General features: G+C 42.8%; 1 protein-coding gene across 7 annotated transcripts in view; it reads right to left on the bottom strand.

Moving 5' to 3' along the window:
- The window catches only part of smog (G-protein coupled receptor 158 smog), a 205192-nt gene extending 184560 nt beyond the window's left edge, over positions 1–20632 (bottom strand). For all 7 annotated transcript variants that reach the window (XM_076201999.1, XM_076202000.1, XM_076201996.1 and 4 more), the window contains exon 1: positions 18106–20632. In XM_076201999.1, the coding sequence (XP_076058114.1) occupies positions 18106–18869 (764 nt within the window). In that variant the 5' untranslated portion in view covers positions 18870–20632. The remainder of the gene's footprint in view (positions 1–18105) is intronic.
- Positions 20633–27500: the final 6868 nt, after the last annotated feature.

Raw genomic sequence — 27500 nt, 5'->3', positions numbered from 1 at the left:
TTCCTTTTTGTTGGAATTAGTGATGGACGCATTAGTATTTTGACTAGACTAGTTGCTGTGATTAAATAATGGAAACCTGCGGGAGAAGAAAGTTTAAGAAGAAGAGTGCAGCAGCTAAAAGATGTTGCTGCCGCCGCCGCCGCCTTCATCCACAGCAAGTGGATGAGGTATGACACCAAGTATACTTTTTGACATTGGAATTCCACCACCCAGAACATATCGAGCCTCCCCTGTTAGAATAAGAAATGAAATCTAAATAAACCATCCATTGCCTCTGCATAAAAAAACGTAGCCATCCGTGTATTCATTTCAATTCGAGTAACTATATTTATCAAGTTCCTGAAAGTGAAAGAGGGATTAATCTAAGCTAAGGTCAGGGTTCGGTTCAGGGGTGATTTCTGGATGGTATCCTCCTTAGGGTGGAGAATGTACCTAACCTGTGTGGCAGAACTTTTCTTACAGAAGTATCGTAAACGAGTAAATGACAACGGTTTCCCTTGAAAAAAGAGGTGCCTTCTGAATCTGCGGTGATCATAAAAGTTTTCACGGAAAATCATGAAGACATGAAAAGATGTGACGTCAATAGAATATATAGAATATATCCCAGAAGAAAATAACCTAGTTTAATGCCACCATATCCTTCATAACCCAAACTCGGGAATGAAAAAATAAATCTGCGTCGGTGAGATTTTGGATGGAGATGAGTTGTAAGATGGAAAGGGGGCCGGGGGGGCCGGGGGGGCCGGGTGGGCGTAGAACGGAACTGCCGACAAGAGAGGATTCCAGACATGATTGGGAGGAAACCTCAGACCCCATACCCCCCAGGGCATCCACCTCTTATGGACTATGAAAGGTGGAGGTTGGGGGGGGGGAGCGAACACTGAGCAATCGCTGTCTCTTACGCTATTACTCGGCCCATCACGACTTCTCCCCCCCCCCTTTCTCTAACTCTTCTTTTCTTTTTTTCTATTTTTTTCTTTTCCTTTTATCTCTTCCTCCTCCTTGGCAAGGGTGGGGTGGCTGAGGCCGAGAAACAATTTGCGAACAATGACGACCAATCGCTGTATCCTACACTGTTCATCGGCCCTTTGCCCCTCCTACTCTAATTCCCTTTTCTTCTTCTTCTTCTTTCTCCTCCTTGGGAGGGGGTGGCTGAGGCTGGGAGACAATTCACGGAAGCGAACTGCGAGGAGAGTCCAATCTGCACACCAAGTTCTTAGGGTGACTCCCTCCCTCCCTCCCTCCCTCCCTCCCTCCCTCCCTCGCTCCCTCCCTCCCTCCTACCCCTCGACCTTGTGCGTCCTTGATTATCGATCCGGATCACACTCGAAACGTCGTCAGCACACAAAACACTCGTGTTTAGTCTCTTGACATTTGGAATCCAATGCCGAAGAATAAAGATATGGCATTGCCTTTTCAAAGTTAAAGTACTTTAGTTACAAGAAGAATCCTATATACCTTTAGACGGCTCTCCTTTGGAGTACCTGACACGGTCGCTTCTTCTTCTTCTTCTTCTCTTCGACCACGGCCCTCACCTCTCCATCCATCCCATCATTTGGTACCTCTCCTTTTGTTCTCTCTCATCCTCCGCGTCCCGCATACCAGGCTACCATCTTTGCGCGCTTTTTCACTTTCTCTTTGAAACCTACTCATTCCTCTTCTACTCCTGTTTTCACCCCCACACTTTTCTCAACATCTGGTATTATTTGTCTTTATCTTCTAGAACTTTTCTATCTCCCTCCCATTGACTTCTCCATTTTTTCCTCTGTTCTCAATTTCCTTTCTAGCAAGAAAATGATGTCATAGTACTTTCATGTCTCCCCTGAAAATATGAAAGTCCAAAACTTGTGTCATCCTTCCTCTGAGTACTGCTACATAATCAGCCACCCTTCCCTCCACCACCATTTTCCATGTTTACTGCTACCAAATTTCTTCCTAAACACATCTCCAACATCATTTTTCCACTAAACGTCTTACATAACATCCTAAACCTATCCACTTCTAAGTCTATTGGTTCGTCTCCTACTCTAGCATTGAGATCCTCCAATACCGCTACACTGCTATTCCCCACAAAACTATCAATTCATTTAGATATATAAACAGACCCCTTTCCTCTTCACCTTTCTCACTGCCAGGACCATATGCAATCCCTAAAACCTACCTCTCCCGTCCCCAATTTCACCTTCGCCTACATTATCCTTAAAGCCATTTCCTTCCATTCCACCGCGCACTTCTTTACCTTATCATCATTTACCAGCACAGCCATTCATTCCTTCTTTCGATCATTTATCATCCCCGACACCTTTCCCACCACCTCACTCCCAAACTCAAATTCACCGCTCCCTTTCAACTCAGTTTCACTTAACACTAACACCTCCATCTTCCTTCTCACAAAGAGATCGCCATTTTTTTCTAACTTTTTATTCTCGTGTGTACCACAATCGCACACATTTATTGATACAATCATTAGGGTTCTGGTTGGAGTCTTCTTTTCAGACCATTTTATGTCATTATTTTTCGTAGGAAGAATATATAGAGTCCCTCAAAATCTAACACTGACGAATTATGTTTACCTCTGTTCGTTGGAGCCCCCCATAACAGCCCCTCAAGTATGGACTTTGTTATCGTGCAGTCAATACCCCCGCCCAACTACTTAAAATATGAAAAATAATTGGTAAAGGCTTGCTATCATCAAAGTACTGAAAGGTTTGAGACCCAAGCCCTATTTTCGATTTAAATTCTAGTGTGGCATCCTGAAAAACATATCACCAGATAAAATCCACTTCAGACCCTCAAACTTCCTTTGAGTGGTAAAGTTGATATTTAACCTAAGGTATGAATAATCTGTTGAACCGTCCCTCACCATATACATATATATATATATATATATATATATATATATATATATATATATACATACATATATACACACGAACAAACACAATGGAACTTGAGATGACGGCATCCTGCGAGAGGAGGTCCCACGGCCCCGGGGACTGGTCGTTGCGGGCCGGCCCTTCTTCCGGATCGATCAAATAGTAACAACACAACAGTGGGGCGCTTGATGGATTAACCTGTGGTTTTAATGACTACCTCAGTCCCTAGACTATATATAGAGTAGAGGTAACCAAGATAGGGTCCTCTTCTAGTGCAAGAAAGAGAACAAAACTACCAGGAAAGAGTATGGCCACCATTGGATCATATTTTTATTTATCTTTTTTACCCCAATCTTGTACAAAGTATCCACTTAACCTTTCATTAGTCGTTTATACTGATCAAAACAGACACCGTCTTCTTTATGGACACAGAATACGTTGGCTAGTTTGCTCATGCATGCCATACGATTCCATATTAGATTCCCAAATAAATGGTTTAAGTGCCAGGAACAAGCAAATTTGTGAAAACAAATGTAATAGAATTTTAAGACTCAGCTGCTAGAAATCATAATCGTAACAACAATTTAGATGTCACACAGTTTGATTTTCGAAAGGCAGTTGATACCGTGCCTCATTCAAATTCAAAAGATTTTATCTATACATATTTCAAATTTGTCCTGATAGCATCGAGCCATGGCCTTAAGGGATTGGCGATCTCATTTGCACCCAACATTTGTGGAAATTAATATTACTATATATTAGTGTCCTTTTTTCATTGTGTGTGAATTCAAAGTATCAATTTCAAAGCATGTGTACATGTTTAGATTTATTGACAATTTCCTTTGTATTCTTAGGATTTATGATATACCATAATTGTTCTCGGTATTCATAGATATTGATATTTCTATATTCGGCTAACTACGAAAGCTCCATTAATTGATATTGAAGTGTATGGGAGATTACTCTATGGTACTATAATTGACAGGGGAAACGAGTAGCATGAGCATGAACAATACAATACGTTACAATACATCATATGAGTGTTCTCAGCCACATTGTATCATGCTATTATTGCCTCCGTTTAGGATAGCAGCACCAGCTTTTCCGTTATCCACCCCACCCCCCTTGCCTTCTATCTTTTTAGTTTTTTACTTAATGTGATGAGTTTGTCCAGCCAAGGCATCGGCATTTTTCTTAGCTGAACATCAGTGTTAGTCGACATGACCACTGCATCACAATAATATTTCATCTGAGTTTCCACAAAACCCCTGCATATCTGCAATCCACTGATTCATAAATGTCTTTTCTCTCTCTCACTCCGACTGCAATCCTTCACACATACAGTAGCTTTTCATTATGCAGTAAATTATTGTTCTCTTCCCAGTCAACCAATGAGATCAATTGGATGTCACAATATCAGACATTTTTTACACATTTAGATGATCATGCAGTGATCTCACAAGAATATTTTGTGAATATAGCGTGATATAACTTGTACGATATCTTACTGATATCAGCGTGATATCGTGTTCAGTCACAGGTTACAATGTTAATGATATGTGTACATTCAGCATTATAATAAACTGTGTTTACGTATAAAATGTCCAATTTTCTAATTATATTTCATCACATTTTAACTTGTGGTCCAGTAGATCAGTCAAAGGGCGCTATCATTCACCGAACAAGCAGTCTATTTGAATATGTAGCATATTCACTGCCAGCCAGGCGAACGTTACTGACACCGAATGAACGCCAGGAAGGATTAAAAAGATGTCACATGGCTCTCAATGGAAAAGTGCTGCATGTCAATCAATCAATCAATTAACACAAAGACAATCGGCAGGGCTGGCACGAAACCTTGATGTCCTTTCGTCGTTGTAAATACCTGAAACGAATTGCAACAAACATCATGCCAATAATTTGCGACACTCTCCCCCCCGAGGTTCGAACCGAGGCCACACTAAAGGAGCTTGAAAAGTCTGCAACTTGGAGTTGATCTCACTCCCGAAGAATCTAGGTAGGTTTCGCGTTGTAAATACCAGAAATTAATTGCTACTAACAATGAATACCATACAAATCATTTCCGACAGTCACCCCGGGGTTTGAACCGCTCGTTGAATTGAGGTCGGGACACTGTGAAAAGTAGGTAACGAAGGTAGTTAAGAGTCTAGCTAGATTCTTCGGGAGTTGGATCAACTCCAAGTTGGAGTCTTTTGAAGCTTCTTTAGCTCAGTCGGTAAGGTATTGGCCTGGTGCCAAGCCAGGCCTCGCCTCGAACACCGGGGTGGCTATTGGAAATTATTTACACACACACACACACACAAACACACACACACACACACACACACATATATATATATATATATATATGATGTGTCTTGTTTAGTTAATAGAGCTTAAAGGTTCATCAACAACTCATACCACTGGAACTTTCTAGTAACCAACCGCATCTGCCGTCTCGTTTCATGACAACATGAAGTTAAATTTGCAATTTTGTAATTTCGCCCTTATAGTGGGAAACCACGGGTATGCCGCCGCAACACGGTTCACTCCACTCCACTCCACTCCACTCCACCGCACTGCACACTCGCCGCGAGCTGATGCCTTGGGTACGGTATCCGGTAGCCCCGCCCTCCAATACCCAATCGACCCCTCCTGCCTGTTCACTCAGCACAAGCGTCACCACCGAACCTCAATGAGTCCCTTCTCCGCATCCCAAAGGAGATCGTAAGTTAACCCAGTCCTCTTCGCGCCATGCCGAGCAAGGTCCACGCAATCTACGGTGACCTCCCGCCAGAGTTGATCGAAAACAGACAGTATGGCACAGAAAATAAAATAACATTTAAGTGAAAATTAATTTAACATAGCCCTACATTTTCCATCCAATTCCATCCAATTCCATCCAGACATAGTAAAAGATAAAGGGGTTATAAAAAATACATGATTTCATGTAAAGACATTTTAATTTGTGTATACACACACATACACACACACATACATGTATTCACATATATTCATCTTAGCCACATTATCATATTGTCATCTTAATTACTTGCAAACACAATCGAGACTAACAGGAGTAAGTAGCTCGATGGAAGCATATTTTCTACTTTGCAACCAATCCCTGAAAACTCGCTCCCTCTCTTCAACTACCATCTTGCCCTCATCGTTCCACCACTCAATAGCCTTCTTTCTATTCCCTCCCCTCTCATCCTCCTTGTTCCACAAACCATCTTTGCATACTTTGTCATTTCCTCCTTGAAACAAACCCTTTCCCCTCCTACTTCCAGCTCTGCTCTACCCTCTTTCACCTCACCGCCTCCCACACGTCCCCCAGCTTCTCCTTCTCTTCCTTCTTATTCACATTGTTTTCTCTAAGCACCCATCTACCTTCTGCCCATTCCCTCTTTCTCCACTTATCCTTCCTTTTCAATTTCCCCCACTCTCAATCACCCCTAAGAAGATGGACTTCCAGAACTTTTCGTATCTTTCTTTTGCATACCACAACATAGTCCATCAAAGCTTGATCAACCACCTTTCCATTCACCACCCTTTCCTATGTATACTTACGCTTGCGTTCTATCTTAAACAATGTGTTTCCTATCATCAACTGTTTCTAAATACACCCACTACTCCATCTATGGGTCCCTCCCCTACTCTAGCATTGAGATATCCCAACACTACTACAATAGAAGCATTCCTCCCAAAATTCCCTAAGCACTCATTTAAAATCTATCCAAAAATCCCCCATTCCCTTTCTTCCCACTTGCAGGTCCATATGCGCTTACAAAAACCTTCAGACATCTCCCATCCCAGTTGTTTCACCTTGAGCCACTTTAATTAATTAATAACCTTGAAGACCCTTCCATTCATCCCATCCCAGTACGAGTTTTCTGATCTCATCGCTTGGCGACAGAGTAGAGCGCCACTCCTCTCCCTCCCTCGCCCCATACTCACTCACTCACTCACTCACTCACTCCCAACACTCTGCCCACCCACCCACCCACCCACCCACCCACACTTCCAAATTCAAAATCAGCACTCGCTTTCAACTAAGTTTCACATACAGCTAACCATCTTCTCCCAAACATATTTTCCTCCTCCCTTGTGCTCTCATCTGTATCTCACAACCTAACCTAAGGGCACATTCAATGACCTCAATCTTAGGGTTCTGGCTGGAGATCTCCACCCAAAACCTCTTATGTCTTTGACGTCCCTTAGGTCGAGCATACAGAAAGCAGGATAACCTAGGACCATCTTTCGGTCCCATTTTGTCGTCTTTCATGATGACTCGCATCATGGGAACCCTGGTGACAGATTCGTTTCCTTTCCCTACCACAGGGGGTGGGGGTGGGGGGTGGGGGGAGACAGCAAAAAAGAAAAGGCACACCCCAAGAAGTGGTAAAGGACAGTTTCAAGGGAATAGCATAATGGAGGGATAGGCGTCATACAAAACTAGCATAATTTCTCTATGAGTAGATATTCTAAATAGACAATTGATGTGCAGCTCTAATCTATTGTGGCTACCCAAAATAATTCCAAATCATTAGTTGCATGCTACTTTGCAATTAATACTGCACGATAACATGCAGTCAATGTCACTGTATTAATTTCTAGTATTCTTGTTTTACTAGTAAATCGTCATCCTTCATGTTTCTGGGTACCTTTCTTGCAGCCCTTCACGCCCCTTTTGTATCAGCATTGGTGAACAAGGCTGCCGCATCATAATTAGCCATGGGTTTCTGTGAGAGGTGTTCATGGCATAATATCTCGATCAAATCATTAGAATTTTCCAAACTGGGACTGCTTACCGAACACATTCTGCTGGACAATGGTTTAGCCAAAGACTTAGCTCATCGGTATTTGGGCTGCACTGAACACCGGAAGTGATGGGTCTCCTCGGGATGTTAGGTTTATGGGTTTTTGGGAGCCCATGCATACTTGTAATCACACCAATTTCTAGCCCCTGTTGGACTTCATGAGCATCCTCCTTGCTTCCTTCTTATTTTCCCTTTCCAGCGGTACGTGGAGTCACTAACCAGATTGTTGATGTAACATTTTGTTGTTGTTGTTATCCATTCCATTCATGATGCTTCCCCCCCCCCCTGGGCCCCGCAGTCGTCGCTCCCAAGGCTAACCTGTATTTTCTGCGTGTGGTGCAATGGTTCATTGTTGCCAGAGTATGTAAACACGTCATTAAACATTGCTTCATTCTTTTTCTTATGTCGCTGTCACTCCATCTGTAGTTTACATTCAAGTAATCACCGAAGCCTCTTTTGTCCACTCCAATGTCAAACTTAAGTCGTAGTGAATGGGTTGGCTTCTCTGTGGCTGTTGACTTTCTGTCGGGCAAATTCAATATCATATCATTCCTCCTCCATCTTATTCCAAACACTTGAAATGCATAGACTAACAAGTTTCCCCTCTAATTAGTCATTTTTTACTAAACTGTCGTATTCTAGCCTTTGTAATACGACTGTTGGTAATCTGACATTATCACTACTACTTCGTAGTTCATCCACTGTGATCACCTGCTGCAAAATACTGTGGATGAACTACGAAGCAGTATCGGTGATATCACGTTATCTCTGTATGTCCAAACTATCTCACCATTGGTCTGAGAGGACATCATGTCAGGATGGAACCTTTATTAAATGCACAGCGTTTTGCTTGTAGAAGTTTTTTCCAAGTATACAAAGGCAGAATACAACCTCTAAGTTATCTATACATCTCGGATTGATATGAGAAAGGGGCACTGGGACAGGGCACTTCACCAGGTGCCATTTAAGGTCTTTCTAACTAATGGAATGAAATGAATTAACGTGGGTGCAATATCAAACATACCTCTGTTCTATAGTGTTTGAACTCTGAACAGTTGCTATTTTTTAGACATTTTCTCCTTATCTAGTCGGTTTCACACAAGACCAATCGGGCATGGTCCCCGTCAGTCCATTAGGCTTTCTTGTTTCCTTTCTTGTTCTTTTTCAATCTTATGAATAATTTGATCGACCTCCTCCCGTTGCCCCCCGAAGATTTCCTTGGTCCACTGCAGTTTGGCGTACAGTTTAATTACTTCAAGTTCCACGGCAAATTCCTTCAACAGAAGTTTGGCATGGCAATGGGTCCCTCAGCGCAGTCCTTGCCAACCTATTGATGGCGTTTTCAAAAGCAAGGCCGTTTGTAGATGACATCCCTTCTCCAATAAACTGACTGTTCTATGTAGACAATATCCTGTCATCGCACTCAAGCGACTCAACTTTCAATGATTTCAAACATCACTCAACACAGTAGAACCTTCAATCCTTGGAAGAAGTTGACGACTCCCTTCCATTCCTAGACACTCACATCTTTCAAACAAAGTAATCAGCTGGCATTCAAAGTATGAATAAACCCACAAATAGAAATGACTTATTACATTTTTAATCACCATGACTTCAAGAAGAATTAAAAGAGGTGTAGTAACAGGGCTCTTTCTTAGAGCATTCACAATAAGTAGTGTTCAGTACTTTGATGAAGAATACCGGTACATTCATGAAGCATTTACCCAACTAAAATTCCCCGGATTCATCATCAAATAGCGCTAAAAAATAAAAGCAGAAAAGATATTGAACAACCAGGAACAACGAAAAGAATCCGCTACAAGAATGATAAACCCGACCAACAATAGCACCACAACCTTTGCCCGAACACTCAAACCCAGCAACATAGAAGTAGTGCGCCAGACCAGCAAGATGATCAAAGTATTCAAGAAAGCAAAAAAGAACAAGGAAGAAAATAACAAAGCCTGTATCTAAAAAAAACCCATGCAAAGGATGTAGGAAGTGTTACATGGGCGAAACATCTTGTGATCCATCATTGACACATCAAAGTGAAACAACAAGACCAACTACGCCTGTGTTACACACCGAGACGACGACAACACCAACAACCACCTAATGGACTGTGACCACGCTCAATTGATGTTATGTGAAACCAACTAAATAAGGAGAAAATGTCTAGAAGCAGTAATTATTTAGAGTTCAAACATTATAAAACACAACAAAGGCATGTTTGATATTGTACTCCGGTAATTCAATTCCTGTAGTTAAAGAGACTTTAAATGGCACCCCGTGGGATGTCCTGTCCTATTGTCCCTTCCCCATCCATTCCGATGTGTATAAATAGTTTAAAGGTCGTATTCTGCGTCTCTGTACTTGGAAAAGATTCAGCAAATGAAACGCTGTACATTTATTAAAGGTTCCATCCTCACACGGTCTCTACTCTGACCTTTGTCAGCAATTTCCATTTCAAATGATATCAGTATTCTTTGATCAATCCCACGTACCACTTTTTCCCTATCCCTGCTCTCCCCCTCACCTCCATATTTTCCGCTTAATCCATCCTTGTAATCCTCACCATACTCTTTAAACACTTCATTTCAAACCCATTGAGGATCTTTCCTTCTGCTTCTCCTTCAAATACCGAGCTTATGTTCCATAAAATAGTGTGGACATAATCACTCCCTTGTACAGTCTTCTCTTTGCATCCATCCTAAGATACCTATTTCCATTGGCCAAAACTTTTACTTGTTTCCCCTACACTGTCATTCGTTTCCACCTCTCCACTCCTCAATTTCCTGCTTGCATGTGACCCTAAATACTTAGCTTTTTCTCCGGTTCCTTTCGCTTTTTAAACTGGCCTCCAACTCTGCTACCCACCCTCACCCCCCCTTGCACATCTCATTAACTGACTTGTGACCACATTTACTTTCAGCTTTCTCCTCCTGACACACCCTTTCAAATCTCGCCACCAACTGTTTTAATCTCTCCTCAGGTTCTTTATTTATAAGCACATTATCTTCTCCAAGCAATTGACCCATCTCCCATTTTCACTTTTGCTTACTGTATCCACATGCCCTTCCCAGTATCCTCGTTTTTACCTTCCATACCTCCCCATCCATATCCATATTGAACAACCATGGTGGCATAACACAAACATAAGCTCAAATACTCGCGTCAAATCTTCTGACAGCCCTCATAGACTTTGCATAAATCCACAACACACACTCCATAATGCCTCTCTGTCAACCGTGCCATGCACTTCCATCTCCGTAAGAGCACGATAGTTGGTTGTCATCCTAATATTTTGCAAAAAAAAAACTTCTCCCGTACCTTCCTCATTACGATCACTTGATCTCTGAGCCCTCTTCCTTTCCCTTCACTTTAACGCCACTCTTAATTTCACTTTGCCTCATCTCTTTCTCCTGAATACGTTCAAGTCCAGAACACCTCCAATCATCCTCTTGTGTACCACAGCATAGCTCATTAACGCCCTCTTGACCACCATCTCATCCATCCCCCTGACTCAAGTATACTTATATTCTTTCTTCTTAAACACTGTGTTTATCATCCCCTACCTTTCAAAACAACTTACCTTCTACTCTAGCACCGAGATCCTCCAACACCGCTATATCTACATTCCTTCAAAAATCTACACATTTAGATGATTCCAAAAACCCTCCCTCTTCTCTCTATATTGCATTCACTACCACGGTCATATACACTCACAAGAGCCAATTTCTCGCAACCCAATTCCACCTTCCCCCACATTATCTTCCAAAACAAGGCTCTCCACTTTACCATGCACTTACCTCTCTTATATATTAGCAGCAGCAGCAGCAGCAGAGCCACGCCTTCCATCCTTCGCCCCCTCGTCACTCTTGACGCCTCCCCCCCCCATTCTCCTAAACTTTAGCTCACCATTCCCTTTCAATTTAGTCTCGCTGATCGATAACTCGTCCATTTTTCTCTTCGCAAACGTGCGTGCCACCAGTTTCCTCCCATTTATTGTCACCTCTACCATACCCACGCACATTTAATGACCAAATGACCAGAGCTCTCGTGCCTGTAGTAGAAGTCGCCTTCTACTACAAGTACGAGATCACGGCGCCGGCACTCTTATTCCTTACACCACAGAATAAAGCCCCGTTCACACTAGCGGTTTGAACCGCGCGGAAACAACGGTAGTATCTCATAGTCAAGGAAAAACCGCGCGGTTGTGTGTGAACCCCTCCATTAATATATTCTGTAATTCAACCACCGCGGTTCAAATCGCGGTGGTTGAAATCGCTAGTGTGAACAAGGCCTAAGGAAGAGGTAGTCATAAAAGTTGTAAAGACTAAGTTGAAGGGTACAGTATACAGGAGAGGCAGAAGTAGTACAAAAATCCAATTATTCCTTTATGAATAGGGATTATACTCTAACATAGCCGACTGTTGTGTGACCGATCCATCGGGGCGGGGCGGGGCGGGGCGCCCCAGGAAAAGACTCCCTAAGGCCAGACTTTTTTTATTCCTTTGTCTAGAGGGGGGGGGGGCCGCCGACGTTGGAAATCCCGAAATCAAAATAAGATAAAGACCGGCGAAATATTATTTTTTCATTTCCGTCAAACTATCGACTAGGGCTAGTATAACGATAAAGAAAAAAAAAACGTAGGCCTACTGTTTGTACAAAACATGCAAAGGTTGGTACATCAGCCTGACCAGTGAGAAGGTATAAATGAAACAAAACTGAAAAAGAAAACAATAAAATAATTCCTATGACCGACAACATGGCCTCCCAAAAGCTTTGTATTTTCCTCCTCCGACCTAAGGGGAGGGAGGGAGGGAGGGACCACCCGTGGTGCCCGCCGTAACTCAACCAATAAAAAATTCTGGCCATCCATTAAATACCGCAGTTCGAAATGATGATAGGAAGATGTAGAAGAATAGAAAGAAGAAGAAGAAAAATAATAATAATAATAATAAAACTAATAACAATATCAATAATAATAATAACAATAACCAGGTTCAAGACCTCATTAACCTCGACCGTATTTCCTCCGCTTCTTAACTTGACAGTTGATAATAACGTAGGTCAACAAAGATTTTGTTTCAAAGAAAACAATATGTTTTTGCATGCAGAATCCAAAAATAATGTCCAATTTTTTCCATCCCCCACAGTTTTTGTGTTCCACGGTATGTTACGTTAGGTGTGTTACGTGGGATCAATTTCAATAAAGTGATTGGCAACACGGAGTTTGGCAACACTGCGTGAGATTGTTATGCACTTTCAGCCGATCTGTTCTTCAAGTGAACCACATTTATTGAGTCAGGCAGGGAGATCTGAATGATCTTGTGCGGGACTTAAAATTGTCAAAAAATCAATCTGAACTTCTTGCTTCCAGGTTAAAGGGCTGGAATATTCTCCAGAAAGAATCCAAAATTAGTTTTTATCGTAAGCAACATTGTGATTTTTGAACAGTTTTTCTCACTTGAAGATGGTGTTGTGTTTTGCAATGATTTACATTCTGTTATGGAGTAACTTAACCATAAATATGACAGGAATGAGTGGCGCTTGTTTATTAACTCTTTCAAAAGTGAGCCTGAAAGCTGTTTTGCTCCACAAAGGAAATAAGTTTCCTTCTGTTCCTCTGGCTCATGCAGCTAATATGAAGGAAACATGTGAGATTATAAAGCTTCTATTGCAAAAATTAAGTATAAAGAACATAAATGGAATATCTGTTGTGACCTAAAGGTTGTGGCAATTTTACTTGGAATGCAGCTGAGTTACACAAAGTTTTGTTGCTTTCTCTGTGAGTGGGACAGTCGGAAAAAAAAAATCATAATGAAAAGAAAGTGTGGCCGAAACGATCTCTGACCCCAGGAGAGAAGAATGTTGTCAATCCTCCTCTTGTTGATTCAGAGAAAATTGATCTGTCTCCTTTGCATGTTAAGCACCTAGGGTTGATGAAAATTGTTGTTAAAAGTATGGATAGAACTAGCAAGGGATTCACATATTTGAAAAATAAATTTCCTAGAGTGAGTTACGCAAAGAAGGTATTTTTGTTGGACCACAGATTAAGATTTTGATGAGAGACCAGAATTTTGATGAAGAGCTAAATGATCCTGAAAAAACTGCATGGTTATCATTTAAGAAAGTTTCCGCAGATTTTTTTGGGGGGCGGAATCACAAAGCAAATAACTATTCTGAAATCGTAAAAGAGCTACTAACATCCTACAAGGCCTTGGGGTGCAATATGAGCATAAAAATCCACTTCCTAGATTTTCACTTGGATTTTTCCCCTGCAAATCTTGGCGCCGTCAGTGACGAGCACGGTGAGACGTTTCACCTGCAGGACATTCTGAACATGGAAAACCCGGTATCAAGGGAAGTGGAGCTCTTCAATGTTGGCTGATTACTATTGGACACTAAAAAGGGATCTCCCAGAGGCAAAATACACTCGAAAATCATATATCTCTACATTATAAAGGTAAGTGTCATTGAAATAAACCCCATTTATTAGTTCTAATTGTTTAGAATTTAATATGCTATAACAGAAAAACTATGCTTAATAGAAAAATTCTGAAAGCATATTTGAAATCAGCAGAAAATATCCTATCAACTTCAGCTCCTTTTGCTTGCGGGACAGGTATTTTAACCAATTTTGTTGACCACTGCAATCAGTGACTGCTCCCCCTTCTACTCGTACAACCACTAGAAATACATAGTGACAATGAACTGTCACAAAGCAACTGTGCAACACAGAAAGAGTCCAATACTTCTTCCCCAGAGGGGCCGCTGCCAGTCACTGTGGGCCGCTGGTTTTCAGTCAGTAAAACTCGAGCCAACAATTGTTACATAGAATTCTTAGAACCTTATCCATGTTCGTTCATTATTAAGTAATGCAAGCGCAAATATCGTTTTTAAGGGAGCGCGAAAAGGCGGCCTTCCTTTTGACCCCCTCGATTGATGGAATGAGAGACCCATATTGCACCCTTACTCACTCATACGCTCACTCCAACGTATTGTCGTCGTCTCAACTCACTCTCGTTACGCACCTCTTCTACTCTATAATCTTGTTTTCCTTTTTCAGATACTCCGGAGTAACGTTGAATACATTATTCAAAGTTCCATCTCCATCGCTACTACCCGCTTCTGTTGATCTGATTATATACTCTTATCTACTGTACACCTTGTGTGTCTGTGTGTGTGTGTGTGTGTGTGTGTGTGTGTGTGTGTGTGTGTGTGTGTGTGTGTGTGTGTGTGTGTGTGCGTGTGTGTGTCCGTACGTGTGAGTGTGTGCGTGCGTGTGTGTGTGCGTGTGTGTGTGTGTGCGTGTGTGTGTGCGTGTGTGTGTGTGTGTGCGTGTGTGAGTGCGTGTGCGTGTGTGTGTGTGCGTGATTCACCATGGTCTTCGATCACGTGTTGGGCTCGTGATCGACAGCTATTTCCCTCCCAGAAGAGAGCTCAGAGCTCATATATGACCGATCTATGGGTAATGCTGTGACCTTTACACGCACACACACCCAACTCCCCGCCCACGAGAGTTGGAGTAACGACTCGCAGCGCAGCGATACTGAAATTATTTCAGCCTTGGGCGGGATTCCATCCCGGACTGCCGTAGTGACGGCCGGGAACTCTAACCACCATGTATGTGCATGTGTGTGTGCGTGCGCATATATGTGTGTGTGTGTGTGTGTGTGCGTGTGTGTGTGCATGCATGTGAGTGTGTGTGTGCGTGCGTGTGAGTGTGTGTGTGCGTGCATGTGAGTGTGTGTGTGCGTGCATGTGAGTGTGTGTGCGTGTGTGCGTGCGTGTGAGTGTGTGTGTGTGTGCGTGTCTGTGTGTGTGCGCGTGCGTGCGGGCGCTGAGCCAATGCCATTTTATTCAATGGACATTATTTTAAGGGTTCCATTTCCTTCTCTCGTTTCAAAATTCTCATCTATTTCTTCCTCTGCATTCGACGTATCATTTCGTCTAGATATCTACAAACCGTAACTTCTTCTTGCCGTGCACCTCGTGCCATACTCATTTTTAGGATTCACTTCCATTTCTTACTACATTCCTTGCTCTTGTTCACTCTGACCCTCACCCTCAATTTTCTGCCCCCCCCCCCAAAAAAAAAAATGTAGGTTAAAATAACGCGGTTCCTTTGCACAATCTGCCATCAACACCACGTTCTCAGCTCAGAGCATGTCGTTTGCTTTCCACCTCCTTTTCACCCCCCTTAGTAGTTGCAGTTTCCATCTCCCCCAACCCGGCCCCATTTTTTATCTATTTTATCACTTCAGCCCCGTGTGGTACATTGCACGTACCTGCTTCGGTCCTCTCTGCTCTATATTACCTTGTTCTCTCTCCGTGTTTTTTTTTTTTTTTCGCTGATTGCATCCACTAAATTTTATTTATCTATTTAGTCCTTTATTCATTTATTATTATAAAAAAAAATTATAATATTGTAATATGACTTTCTTTTGGTTCGCAATCATTTATCCTCTACTGACTTCTTTCGTTTATTGCAGTGCTCGCTCTAGTAAAGGAAAAATTCTTTTTCGCTCTACTCTTCCATAAGATTTCATTCACTATGGTACACCTAAAGTGAGCCGCTAGTATGGCCCACTCATCTACCGTCAATCAACAATCAAGCTCTGCAAATAGCCAAGTCACTGTAAATACTTGATATTTTCTTCAGTATGTCGACGGAAAAGTGGGAGAGAGAAAAAAAGGTTAAATTTAGTGTTTGCATTGAAAGGTTCTTCAGAAGCTGCTGCAGGACGTTGAGTCTTCGTACAAAAATCAAGTGGCCATGCATGCATGCATGCATGCTTGCATGTACTGTACTTGTCCCTAAATGTCACTCCTCGCCGGGTCAGAAGAGAACCCAAACTAATCATCTTACACAGAATAACGTTTTGAAAGAGCTTCTTCCACTTACAGAAATGTTGCAGACGTAATACCTTAGCGCTCCCTTCTTGGATCACTTCTTTGTAAGTCCATAACCTAACCAAATCTCTACTCAAAAGACAGTACCGATCCATTTTATTTCCTGCTCTCCCTCCCTCCATTTTGCTCTCCTCTGTCACTCCGCCTCTTCAGCGTGAAATTATCCCCAAAGTTATCAACGACGAAAATTAATGTTCATTTTAAAGTCAAATCTATCCTCTGTGCACAGATATGTTAATGACACAAAAACGTGTGGAACGGCGTGTCATCAAGCAGGCACATTGGCGCGACACTGATGATATCTGATCTTGATTAAAACGTTTCTGGCAATTCTGAGGATGGGTTTGACATATTCAGGGTCGAAAATAGACCATTCTTACTTCGTGAATGTACTTGGTTCAGCAGCAGAATACTAGGCAGCAACTTTTTGACCTTCCGTACAGTGGCGCCGTAATGTCGACGACAGCATCAGATGGAGTGGTTCTTCTCGCAAAGAGTGAAACAAAACAGAGAATAAGGGGAGAGGAAATGTTAGGCCGTTTTGGGAAGCGAATCAGTTTACCCTCAAGAGAGCTCAGTGGCGCCACAACGGTTAGTACTGAAAGTTCAGCGCCGTTTCACGGCTTCGATAATATATTATCCAGGGAAAATGAACAGTAAAAGTGGTGGTGCTCAACTCTCTAGATTGGGGCGGCAGTGGCATAATTTACTTATTGTCTTTTGGCGAGTGAGTGAAATACGAATTTGGCTCTTCACCTGAAGTAGCAACAAAGTTACCTCGGGTAACACTCTAGGGCGGCAAAGTGGTGCCCCCTGCCCTGTCCACACTTTGATTCTGATCAGCACCACCACCAAGCGATCAGATTCAATTGAAGGGATGATGTCGCCGTAGCGAGGAGGTCATGAGATTCTGCTTCGATCTGAGACAAAGGATGCCATGATGTTGTGAGAGAAATACAGCCCAATTGGAGAACGATGACAGACATTTTCATGACATTAAGAAGACAGAGACAACTGTGCATATATGAATAACATTTAGCTGCAGTACTCAGTGGACTGCAAAGACTAAGAAAAATGACAGCTACCAGTATTTACAAACACGCAAACTGATACATGAAAACAACATTGCGGGGATGGATAGTATTCCACAATGAGGAAATCAGGATTCCTGCCTGGACCCTTGCTAAAAAGAAGAAACATGTACATATATAAATGGATGAATGGATACACTGTGGGAGTACCAGACACCTGAGTTTATAGATGTCTGTATTATTTAAAAGAGGTTAGGTTTAAGAATAGTATTCCCTTTCGATGTCGTCCACCATCTGCGAAACCCGAGTAGCCTACACACCTGACGAGTGTGTGTTCCAGCACAGGGCCCTTTTCCATACAAGCTTCCCACTCAACACAAATGCATATTCAATGGAAGTTGTATCCCTCTCCCCCCCCCCCACTTTTCTCGCATATATTGCTCCGCATGTAGCACCCACCTGTGTGCGATGCGGGTGAACCAGCTGGTGCCGAGGGTGTTGGGGTCGTCGTAGGACATGTTGTAGAGGGCGGCCAGGTTGGCCACCCTCACGGCGCCGCTGCTGCTCCCGCCCCTCCGGAAGCCGTAGGCCGCGAACAGTTCAGGTGGCGTGACGGAAGGAGTGACAGAAATGACCTCGGACCGCTTGAAGGCCACGCCGAGGCCCAGTATGGAAGGTTCGGCTACCAAGGCCGCCCTCACCAGGGCATAAAAGACCTGCCATTCGTACTGCGGGAGGGTGTCGGCTGCGTCACTAGATTCAGTGGTGGCAGCAGCAGCCAAGACGCCCCTGCCCGTGACCAAGTTGGAAGTGGGCAGGCGCGACCTGTCGATGAAGAGGTTGTTCAGGAGGTTGGCCATGTGGAGCGCTGCCATGCGGCCCTCCCGGAACTGCTGCAGCCCCTCCAGCGTTGTGTCCAGGTTCAGCTCCTCATGCTGACACGCCAAAGCCTCAACGGGCTCATTGTCCTCCTCCTCCTCCTCCTCCTCCTCTTGGTTATCCTCCCCATCAGAAGGATTTTCATCATCTGGGATCAGTGATTGGCGCATGCGAAGCAGTTCCAGCACGTCGGAGAGCTGTCGGTTCCTGGCCGCCACTTGAGCCACGTGCTGCAGCGGGTCCTCTTCGTCGCCGCGGCACGGAGGCATCTCCACCAACACCAACAGAAGGACCAGCAGCAGCTGGAGGAGGAGGGCGGCGTAGTGGCGGGACGGGGCGTTCATGTCGCTAGGCCGCGGTCGCCGCCGCCCGCAACGCCGCCATTCGCGTCGCTCCGCGCCCGTGATCGTAGGGGCAGCGCATTCTCCCGTTCCTCCTCCTCGTCTTCCTCCTCCTCTTCCTCCTCCCCTTTCCCCCCTCCTCCTCCACCACCACCACCACCACACCTTGTAATTCGCACTTTGTATCACACGTTCCAGCACAGCCCCTAACTCCAATGCAACTTGGTAGGTGTAGCTCCCCCTTCCGAGAGGGTCGCCCTCCAACGCGAACGGTATCAATCCCTGGATCACTTCGCTCCTTTTCACTACATCTGCGTATCCTAATCCACACCAAACTTCCACTGATCCTCCTCCTCGTTTTCTTTATCACCTCACTTTGCAACACACTTTGCTCTCCGATCACACTGGCCTGAGCCAAAGCTCCTTCTCCCTCTTCTCTTCCTTGTGACACAGTTCCTCTCCCTTGAAACACACTTCCCGCCCGCTAAACACGCACACACTTCCCCCCCTTCAATGTCGCTCTTTCCGGGACATGCCCTTGCCTTCACTTCCTTCTTGATAGTTCTCTCTCTCTCTCTCTTGCTGGACACACGGCGCCGTACAATTTGCTTCCTTTTGGAATCACGCCGCCGCCACCAACAAGGACACTTGCCCGAGAGACTCCTCTCCCAGCTTTAGTTCCAAGATCATGAGAGCACAAAGCTCGTCGCAAGGTCTCACTCTACGCAACCAACTCTAGTCAGCCAGTTCAGCTGCTGGCACGGGGGACTCTCTTAACTGAACGGTTCACCGGTTTCAGACCTTCCCACCTCGAAACTCTGCCATTGTCATTTGCGACTCTCTCGTGTCATGCGAAATACACTCTCGCCCCCTCTCTTCAGGTGTCCATTTCATGCCAGATCAATTTTTCAATCTTGCTAAACGTTAATGTGCACATCAAGTTTTATTTATGACCCCACGAGCATCGGTTGGGCAGCTTCCAGAAGTCGGGACCGTGGGAAATAGATTCCCCTTGACGACAACGTCATGGACGACGACTGTAGGGGCGACTCCTCCTCCTCTTCCTCCTCCTCCTCCTGCGTCACAACAAGACTCACGATCACGTGTGCCGCCGCCGCCGCCACCTAAGGGCCACCACCCAAGGGCCACCCAAGGGAGGAAAAGATGTGGTGTATGTATGGGGGCGCGGCGGGCCGCCCGTCTCTCCTCTCCTCTTCTCTTTTGCGACGGGCCCTTAGCAGAAGCTAGGCATGCACGGGCCCATCAAAGCCAGTCTCTGCCTGCCTACAGTAGGTGTATGAAACAACCGCTGCGTTCGAACACGCATACACACGCACACGCGCACGCACACACACAGACAGCCTGGCGCCAAAGGAATGGGCTGGCAAATGTTGTGAGGAGCAATTTCAGGTAAAGATGACGACAAAGAAGGTCTAGAGAGACGGGGCCGGGCCCGAGATGGAAAAGTCGATAATATAACCAAAATGAAATATTTCCTCCCGCATACCCGCAACTTCTTTGCCTCCTTTTACTCACTCACACACAACTGGGCGGGACGACACATTGCAAGAAAATCACATCAACAGTTCCCCTACTTCCTCCTCCTCCACCTCCGCCTGTCAGACAGCTACGACGGTACGTCACAATCCTGATACACTATCAAGCCCAACAATGGCCAGGACCAATTATGCCATGATGAGGCTGACAGCACCAACGTCTGTGTCGACCCGAGTCGAGACGCGCGATCACTCACCAGCACTTGCGATCACCAGACTGGCGACCGCTCTGCTAAACGATTCCGTCGACGAGGTGGAAGCAGGAGGAGGAGGGGGAGGAGGAGGAGGAGGAGGAGGAGGAGGAAAGGAGGACGGTGGTGGAGGAGGAGGAGGAGGAGAAGGAGGAGGATGGAGAATGGAAGGAGTGAAGGAGGGTTGTAGAGTATGGAACTTGGTCGTCGTTCTCGTCGTCGTCGTCGTTGTCCGGGTGCGCACCCTCGGCTGCGCATCCACCCGGCGGTTTCCCCGGGAGGGGAGGGCGAGGGGGAGGGGGAGGGGGAGGGGGGGGCCCTCGCGCAGTTCTCGACCCTTGTCCGGCGGCGCTTGGCCCATGGCCTCGTGTTATTAAACCTTGAGCACCTCGTTGCAGGAAGGCGGCCAGGCGGCGACTAAGGAAGATCTCTGACCAAGGATGACTCTTGAGGACCACAGACAATGGAAATAATAAGCTTTTTTGTGTTGTTATCCTGGGCAATTTGCAATCATTATTTCGAACCATGTGTTCTTGTCATTATCTGCACTTCATGTATATAGATTCTTTGCCAAATAAATTCATTAATATTATTATCATTATCTCTCGTTATATAAATTCATCTGTGGCCAGCGTTCCACTTTTGACAGACTTCCGATTCTAACAACTACAGACGATTTCATTCAGGCGAGGCGGAACAAGAGGAGAGAGTGGATCTATTTCAATACTTGAGACCGCTCGCTCTCTATCACGTGTACACATACATACATACATACGATTAGAACAAGAAGAAGAAGAAGAATAAAACATTAAGGAGAGTGTTCCCTCAGAAGCTCGAGAACTATGACCAGAGCGGGAGTCTTCTTCTTCTTCTTCTTCTTCTTTTCGGCCATCAGCCTCAATCATGGATGACCAACTTTTCTTGCTTTCAGCTGCAGTCGTCGTTTCAAGGAGTCAGTAGCCAAGTTTGAGGGCAACAGCAAATTCTTTCGACGATGTCCAAGAAAGGAAGAGCCAGCCATCACGTGGTGCGTCCATTGAAGAACGAAATAAGCCTGAACGTAAAGCTTAGGGGGGGGGGGGAAGGAAGAGACTCATCCTGAATAAATATGTTGGTGGTAGTAGAAGAAAAAAAATAGATAAATAAAAAAATAAAAAACTTACTCTGGATTGGTTCATCGATCAAAGTAAACATGAACTCATAGAAGAGAGAAAAGAAGTTTCTTCCAGTGAACGGCTGGATGGAGTATCCACTTATGTCATTTTGTGACATGGAACGTTATTTCTCAAGAGCTTGTGGCCTGAGGAACAGAGCAAACAAGAAGACATCAACAACGAAGAGGTTCTTAAGACGTCAGAAGAGTGTTTTGGGTGAGAGCTAAATCATATTTTTCTACAGTCTATGGTTTAAAATAATATTTTAGCGAACTTCCACATTTTCAAGAGTAGCTGTCTTGAAACCTCCAAAATGACCTAACGGCTTTCATAAATAATTCCTACAAATGCGGGCGGAACTCCATTCACTGGTTGTGTGGATATGTGTATGTATTTATGCATGTATGCACGTACGTATGTATTTATGCATGTATGCACATACGTATGTATTTATGCATGTATGTACGTACGTATCTATGTATGTATGCATGTACGTATGAATGTATGTATGCACGTACGTATGTATTTATGCATGTATGTACGTACGTATCTATGTATGTACGTATGAATGTATGTATGCACGTACGTATGTATTTATGCATGTATGTACGTACGTAACTATGTATGTACGTATGAATGTATGTATGCATGTATGTATGAATGTATGTATGTATGTTTGTGTGTATGCATGTATGCATATATGTATGTATGTATGTATGTGCGTTTGTTTGTATGCATGTATGTATGTATGTATGTTTGTATGTATGTATGCATGTATGTGTGTGTGTTTGTGTATGTATGTATGTATATATGTATGTATGCATGTATGTGTGTGTGTTTGTGTATGTATGTATGTATATATGTATGTATGCATGTACGTGTGTATGTGTATATTAATGAGCCGGACATTTGGAGTCCATTGCTGAACCAAGGCCTCGCCCAAATTATTCCTTGAATAAGACGACGATGCCGACCTGTGCCACGTTGCGTGTCCCTCGTCTCCCTTTCTCCACTCTATTCTCATCCCGTGGCATCCGGTCGGTGTATAACACATTTGTTCCATCATCTTCTCTGGTTACCTCACCTGTCCGATTACATCCTCTCTCTCTCTCTCTCTCTCTCTCTCTCTTTAGTCGCCTCTACAATATATGTCACTCCAGTCTGTTCTCTCACCTGACTTGTCCTCTTCATTTCCTTCATCAGTGTTACTACTCCTCGCAGCACTGATCTCTCCACTTTCTTGTGTGCATGCCGCCCCCCCCCCTTAGCTTTGTCTCCACCGCCTTCTTCAATTTCCACTTCTCGCCTCCACATCTAGCATTATACAATGATGGTCAACTTTGTCTTTCAGATATATAGGTAGAGAGTCTCTCATGATCTTTTATATTGACCAAAAATTTTCTATTCAATTGTGATTTGCATTAGTTTATATTTATTATTTTACTCTGTCTTGGTATGTGACGCAAATAACTACTCTTCATCATTTTACATATTCTCACTATCAGTTATAACTGATTCAGTCTGAATTTTCGAGTTCAGCATTACTTTGGTTTTACTCCCCTATCCGAGAGTTGACATCCGGGGGGTAGGCACCCATATGCAAAAAAGTTGTTATACGACTGATGAGACAAGGACCAGCAGCTGGCAAACACAGTCGTCGCCGCAGTACCCATTGCTAACTGGCTGGCACGTTCCTGATGGCAAACAAGGAATTCTTCATGGATATACAGGGCACCATCACAATGACGGCGTGGGCCATTTGACACCCTGTAGGGCTCCACCGAATACATTGAATAAGATTGCAACAAAAATATCCCACCAGAAACCACTTGGCAGGGAGGTGACATTTGTGGCACAGATACTTCATGGATGGCCAACATGACTTGCAGGGCCAAAACAAAAACGGGGGTCCCTGCTGGATCCAACCGCATTGCTTTGTGTGCTTACGGGCAGCGCACCACCGAATGTGAGTTTAATGGAAGAAGTGGAGAACATCAAGTGTGACCTAGTGGGACTTGGAGAAGTACGAAGAAAGAAAAGCTGATACAGCTACGAGAAAGTCACCGCCGGTGTCATTACAGATCTATTATAGATCATTGCAGTCGGGTTCTTGATAAAACGAGAGGTTGCTGGTAACGTTGTGAAATTTAGGAGTATATCAGATTGTGATAAGGCTGTGTAAAATGTATAGACTAAAGATAATTTAGATTTATGCACCAACATCACAGATTTCAGACGATGAAATTGAATCATTCTATGATTATTTGTGTCTGATAATAGATCATGAGGAAAATTAATACACGTCGATAATGGGTGACTTCAATGCTAAAGTGGGGTACGAACACAATAAATTAATTGTGTTTTGGGAAATTTGGAGTAGGTGAAAGAAACGACAAAGACGAGATGTTGTCAATTTTGCAGAGAACTTTAACATGAGAATAATAAATACTTTCTTTCAAAAGCGTGTAGGTCGTCAATGGATCTAGAGAAGTCCAAATCGGACAATAGAGAACGAAACAGGCTTCATATTAGGAGATGAGAGCAAGAACGCTAGCAGTGTTATGGCTGCAAATAAAGTTAATAAAACACGACATAGAATGGTAGGTTGCAAAGCCAAATTCAATTTCAGAACCGAAAGAAATGAAATAGTTTTGAAGAAGAAAATAAGCCTTGCGAAGGTTAAGGATAACAAAAAGGAATTTCAGCTAGAAATCAAAAAACGATTTCAAGTTTTAAAAAATAATGAGGACGCCATCGAAGGTATGAATTTGAATTTAATGAATATCATTAGGGAAGCACAAAAAGTATTGGAAAAAGCAAATACTCCAAAACTAATTTTTTATTTGAAAGAAGGACTATGCTAATTCAAAACAGAAGAGATGAAATGATTAGAGCAGAGCTACACAAGCTTATTAACAAAAGGTAGAGAGCAAAGAAAAGAAAAAGAATATGGATGAAATAGAGGAAACTATTCGGAATGGTAAAAATTTTAAAGGGACCGAGCGTAGATTCGTTTTAGGGAGGCAGCAAATTATACTACTGAAAGATAGAAATGAAGAGGTTATTAAATACAGAAACAGAATAATTCAAAGAGCAAAAGACTTTTACCAAGAGCTTTATTCATCAAACACCATAGTTGAGTCAGTAAATTCATATTGATTTTAATTCATATTTATTTAATCTAATGAGTGGTCATTAATCCCAGCGCTGCTATAACAAAAATGTGTGCCACACTCAGTAACTACTATTTATTTATTTAATGAATGGATGAGCGAGATGTAGAGTACGCCTTCCTAAACTCGTCTTTGGTCAAGAACACCACGTACGATGATGACAGCTAGTCAAATATATCTATTTGATGGTGATTTGAGAAATCCGATATTAAGTCTAATTATTTTAGTAGCAATCGCTGCCACCATCCAAAACTCCCACAACATAAAATATAACTTGACCCCCTGTGGTTATTCTTCAACAAACTGTTTTATTCCATTCTTCCCCTTTAAGGCCCTTTCGATGTTATGTTTGCATACTCCAGGTTGGTAATTAAAGAAGATTTCAAGTTTTCACACAGTTGATTATCAAATTGTGATAAAAATATAATAAAAACATATATGTAATATATTCACTATGACATTAGACACAGTTGATTTAAACTGTTATAAATTAACTTTTAGAAAGGAATTAAAACCCGTCCTGGATGATTACCTTTGAAACACTGAGGTACTAATGAGGTAGCGTGTTAGGGGGTTACATAATTCAACGCCTTATGGCGTATTAGGAGTCATGGATATTACGATCTACCCTTCTGGCCACCTGTTCAATGTTTACTTCACCTACGCCTAACCTAACCTCAATACTAAAATGTTTTACTACTTTATCTTTGGGAAAGAGCACTCTTGGACACAATTTCTTTCATAATCTATTATATGCCTAACCTAGCCTATTACAAAATATATTGTTTGATCGACCCAGTCCGATAGATTTATGTGATTAATTTGTTTGGTCTTTGTTTATACTTCCTTTTCCACCTGGTAGGGAGGGAGTTGGGCTCTGGGCTAGCACTCGCACTTCAATTCATTTGATATGAAAATGTATATCCAGATATATTCATTTATCTCAATATTCAAGTATTTTGTACTAATAATGAAAACACACCTGGTAGGGAGTAGGATTCTGACTTAGCACTAACTATTTTTCAAACGTAATACCCATCGATACCCCTGAGCACTCGTATCTCTGGGTAAAACCCCCACTAACTAAGCCCTCGTTCTATAATTCAAGGTTACTTTACCTCGTTTCTTGATGTAACATTTATACATCATAAACTCCCTATATCATTACCCTAATGAAATCATGAACTGGAGGCTGGGAATTTTTCTCTTTCTCCTAAATCTATGGTTCCTAATCTATGTTTACATACGAATACGTTCTACTAACGTCACAGCGAAGTGGAGTGAGAGTTTACCCACAATGCCTACGCGATCTCACTTGGAGAATCTTCTAGAAAAATGGAAATAAACGAAAATAATAATTCCTGGCCTTACAGTACACATTAGTAGTGTACCAGTAGTTACAAAGAAAATATTAGCGTTTGCTCTTAAAAGTATGAAACGAGGAAAAGCACCAGGGGTAACGGTATATCAATAGATCTTCTGAAAGACACAGGGAAAGAAGCTCATTACAAATTAGATCAATTATACACTCAGAAAATCGTTCCGGAATCATGGTGCAACACTATAGTGATTTTGTTTCACAAGAAAAGAGACCAAAAAAAGACCTTAGTATCTACCGACCGATTAATTTGTTATCATATGCATTTAAAGTATTCTCCAAGATACTTACAAATAGACTAAGTAAAATTTTAGATGAAAACCAACCAAAAGAATAGGCAGGCTATAGAAGAGTATAATCGACTATAGACCATTTGTAGACGATGAACCAACTTATGGAGAATACAATACGCCTCTTTATTTAGCTTTTGTAGAGTACAAAAGGACTTTGACTCGGTAAAACAGCAATAGTAAACTCATTAGGTAACAGGGCGCAAATGAACACATTGTAAGGGTTCTAAAAAACATCTATGTGAAAGGCACCTTTGTAATTCGACTTTATAAAGATACAGCAAAGATCAATATCGAGAAAGTAGTGCGGCAAGGCGATACAATTTCACCCAAACTATTTACAGTTTGCTTGGAAGATGTTTTCAGAAGGGCGAGTTGAGAAGAAAAAGGTTTGAAAATGAAGGATATAGTCAATCACCTTAGATTTACAGATAACATTATTCTTATTTCAGAGATAGCAGAAGATACATGTTGTGATCTGAGCAAAGAAAGTCTCAAAGTAGTTTTGAAGATGAATAAGAGTAAAACCAAAGTAATGTTCAACACGAAAGTTCAAAGTAAGGGTATTGTAATCGATGATGACAGTCTTGAAGAAGTTGGGAAATATAATGATTTAAGCCTGGTGGTAAAATGACTAGAGATCATGATGTTGAAATAAAAATGCATGTTACAATTGCTTAGAAAATGCTTGGTAAGTATGAAATCATGTTTGAAAAGCAAAGTTTACACTCGATGTATGTATAATGCCAACCAACCATTGTATACGGATGTGAAACTTGGAAATAGACGAAGGCGATGGAGTACACAGAGGAGAATGGGGAGATCAATGGTGGGAATAACGCTGAAAGACAGGAAGAGAGCAAGTTGGGTGAGAGAGCAGACTGGAGTGAAA

Source organism: Oratosquilla oratoria, chromosome 18 (assembly GCF_046742065.1).
Source record: "Oratosquilla oratoria isolate Oo_2021 chromosome 18, ASM4674206v1, whole genome shotgun sequence".
NCBI classification, from domain to species: domain Eukaryota; kingdom Metazoa; phylum Arthropoda; class Malacostraca; order Stomatopoda; family Squillidae; genus Oratosquilla; species Oratosquilla oratoria.
This window is presented reverse-complemented; position numbering and strand designations above follow the sequence as displayed.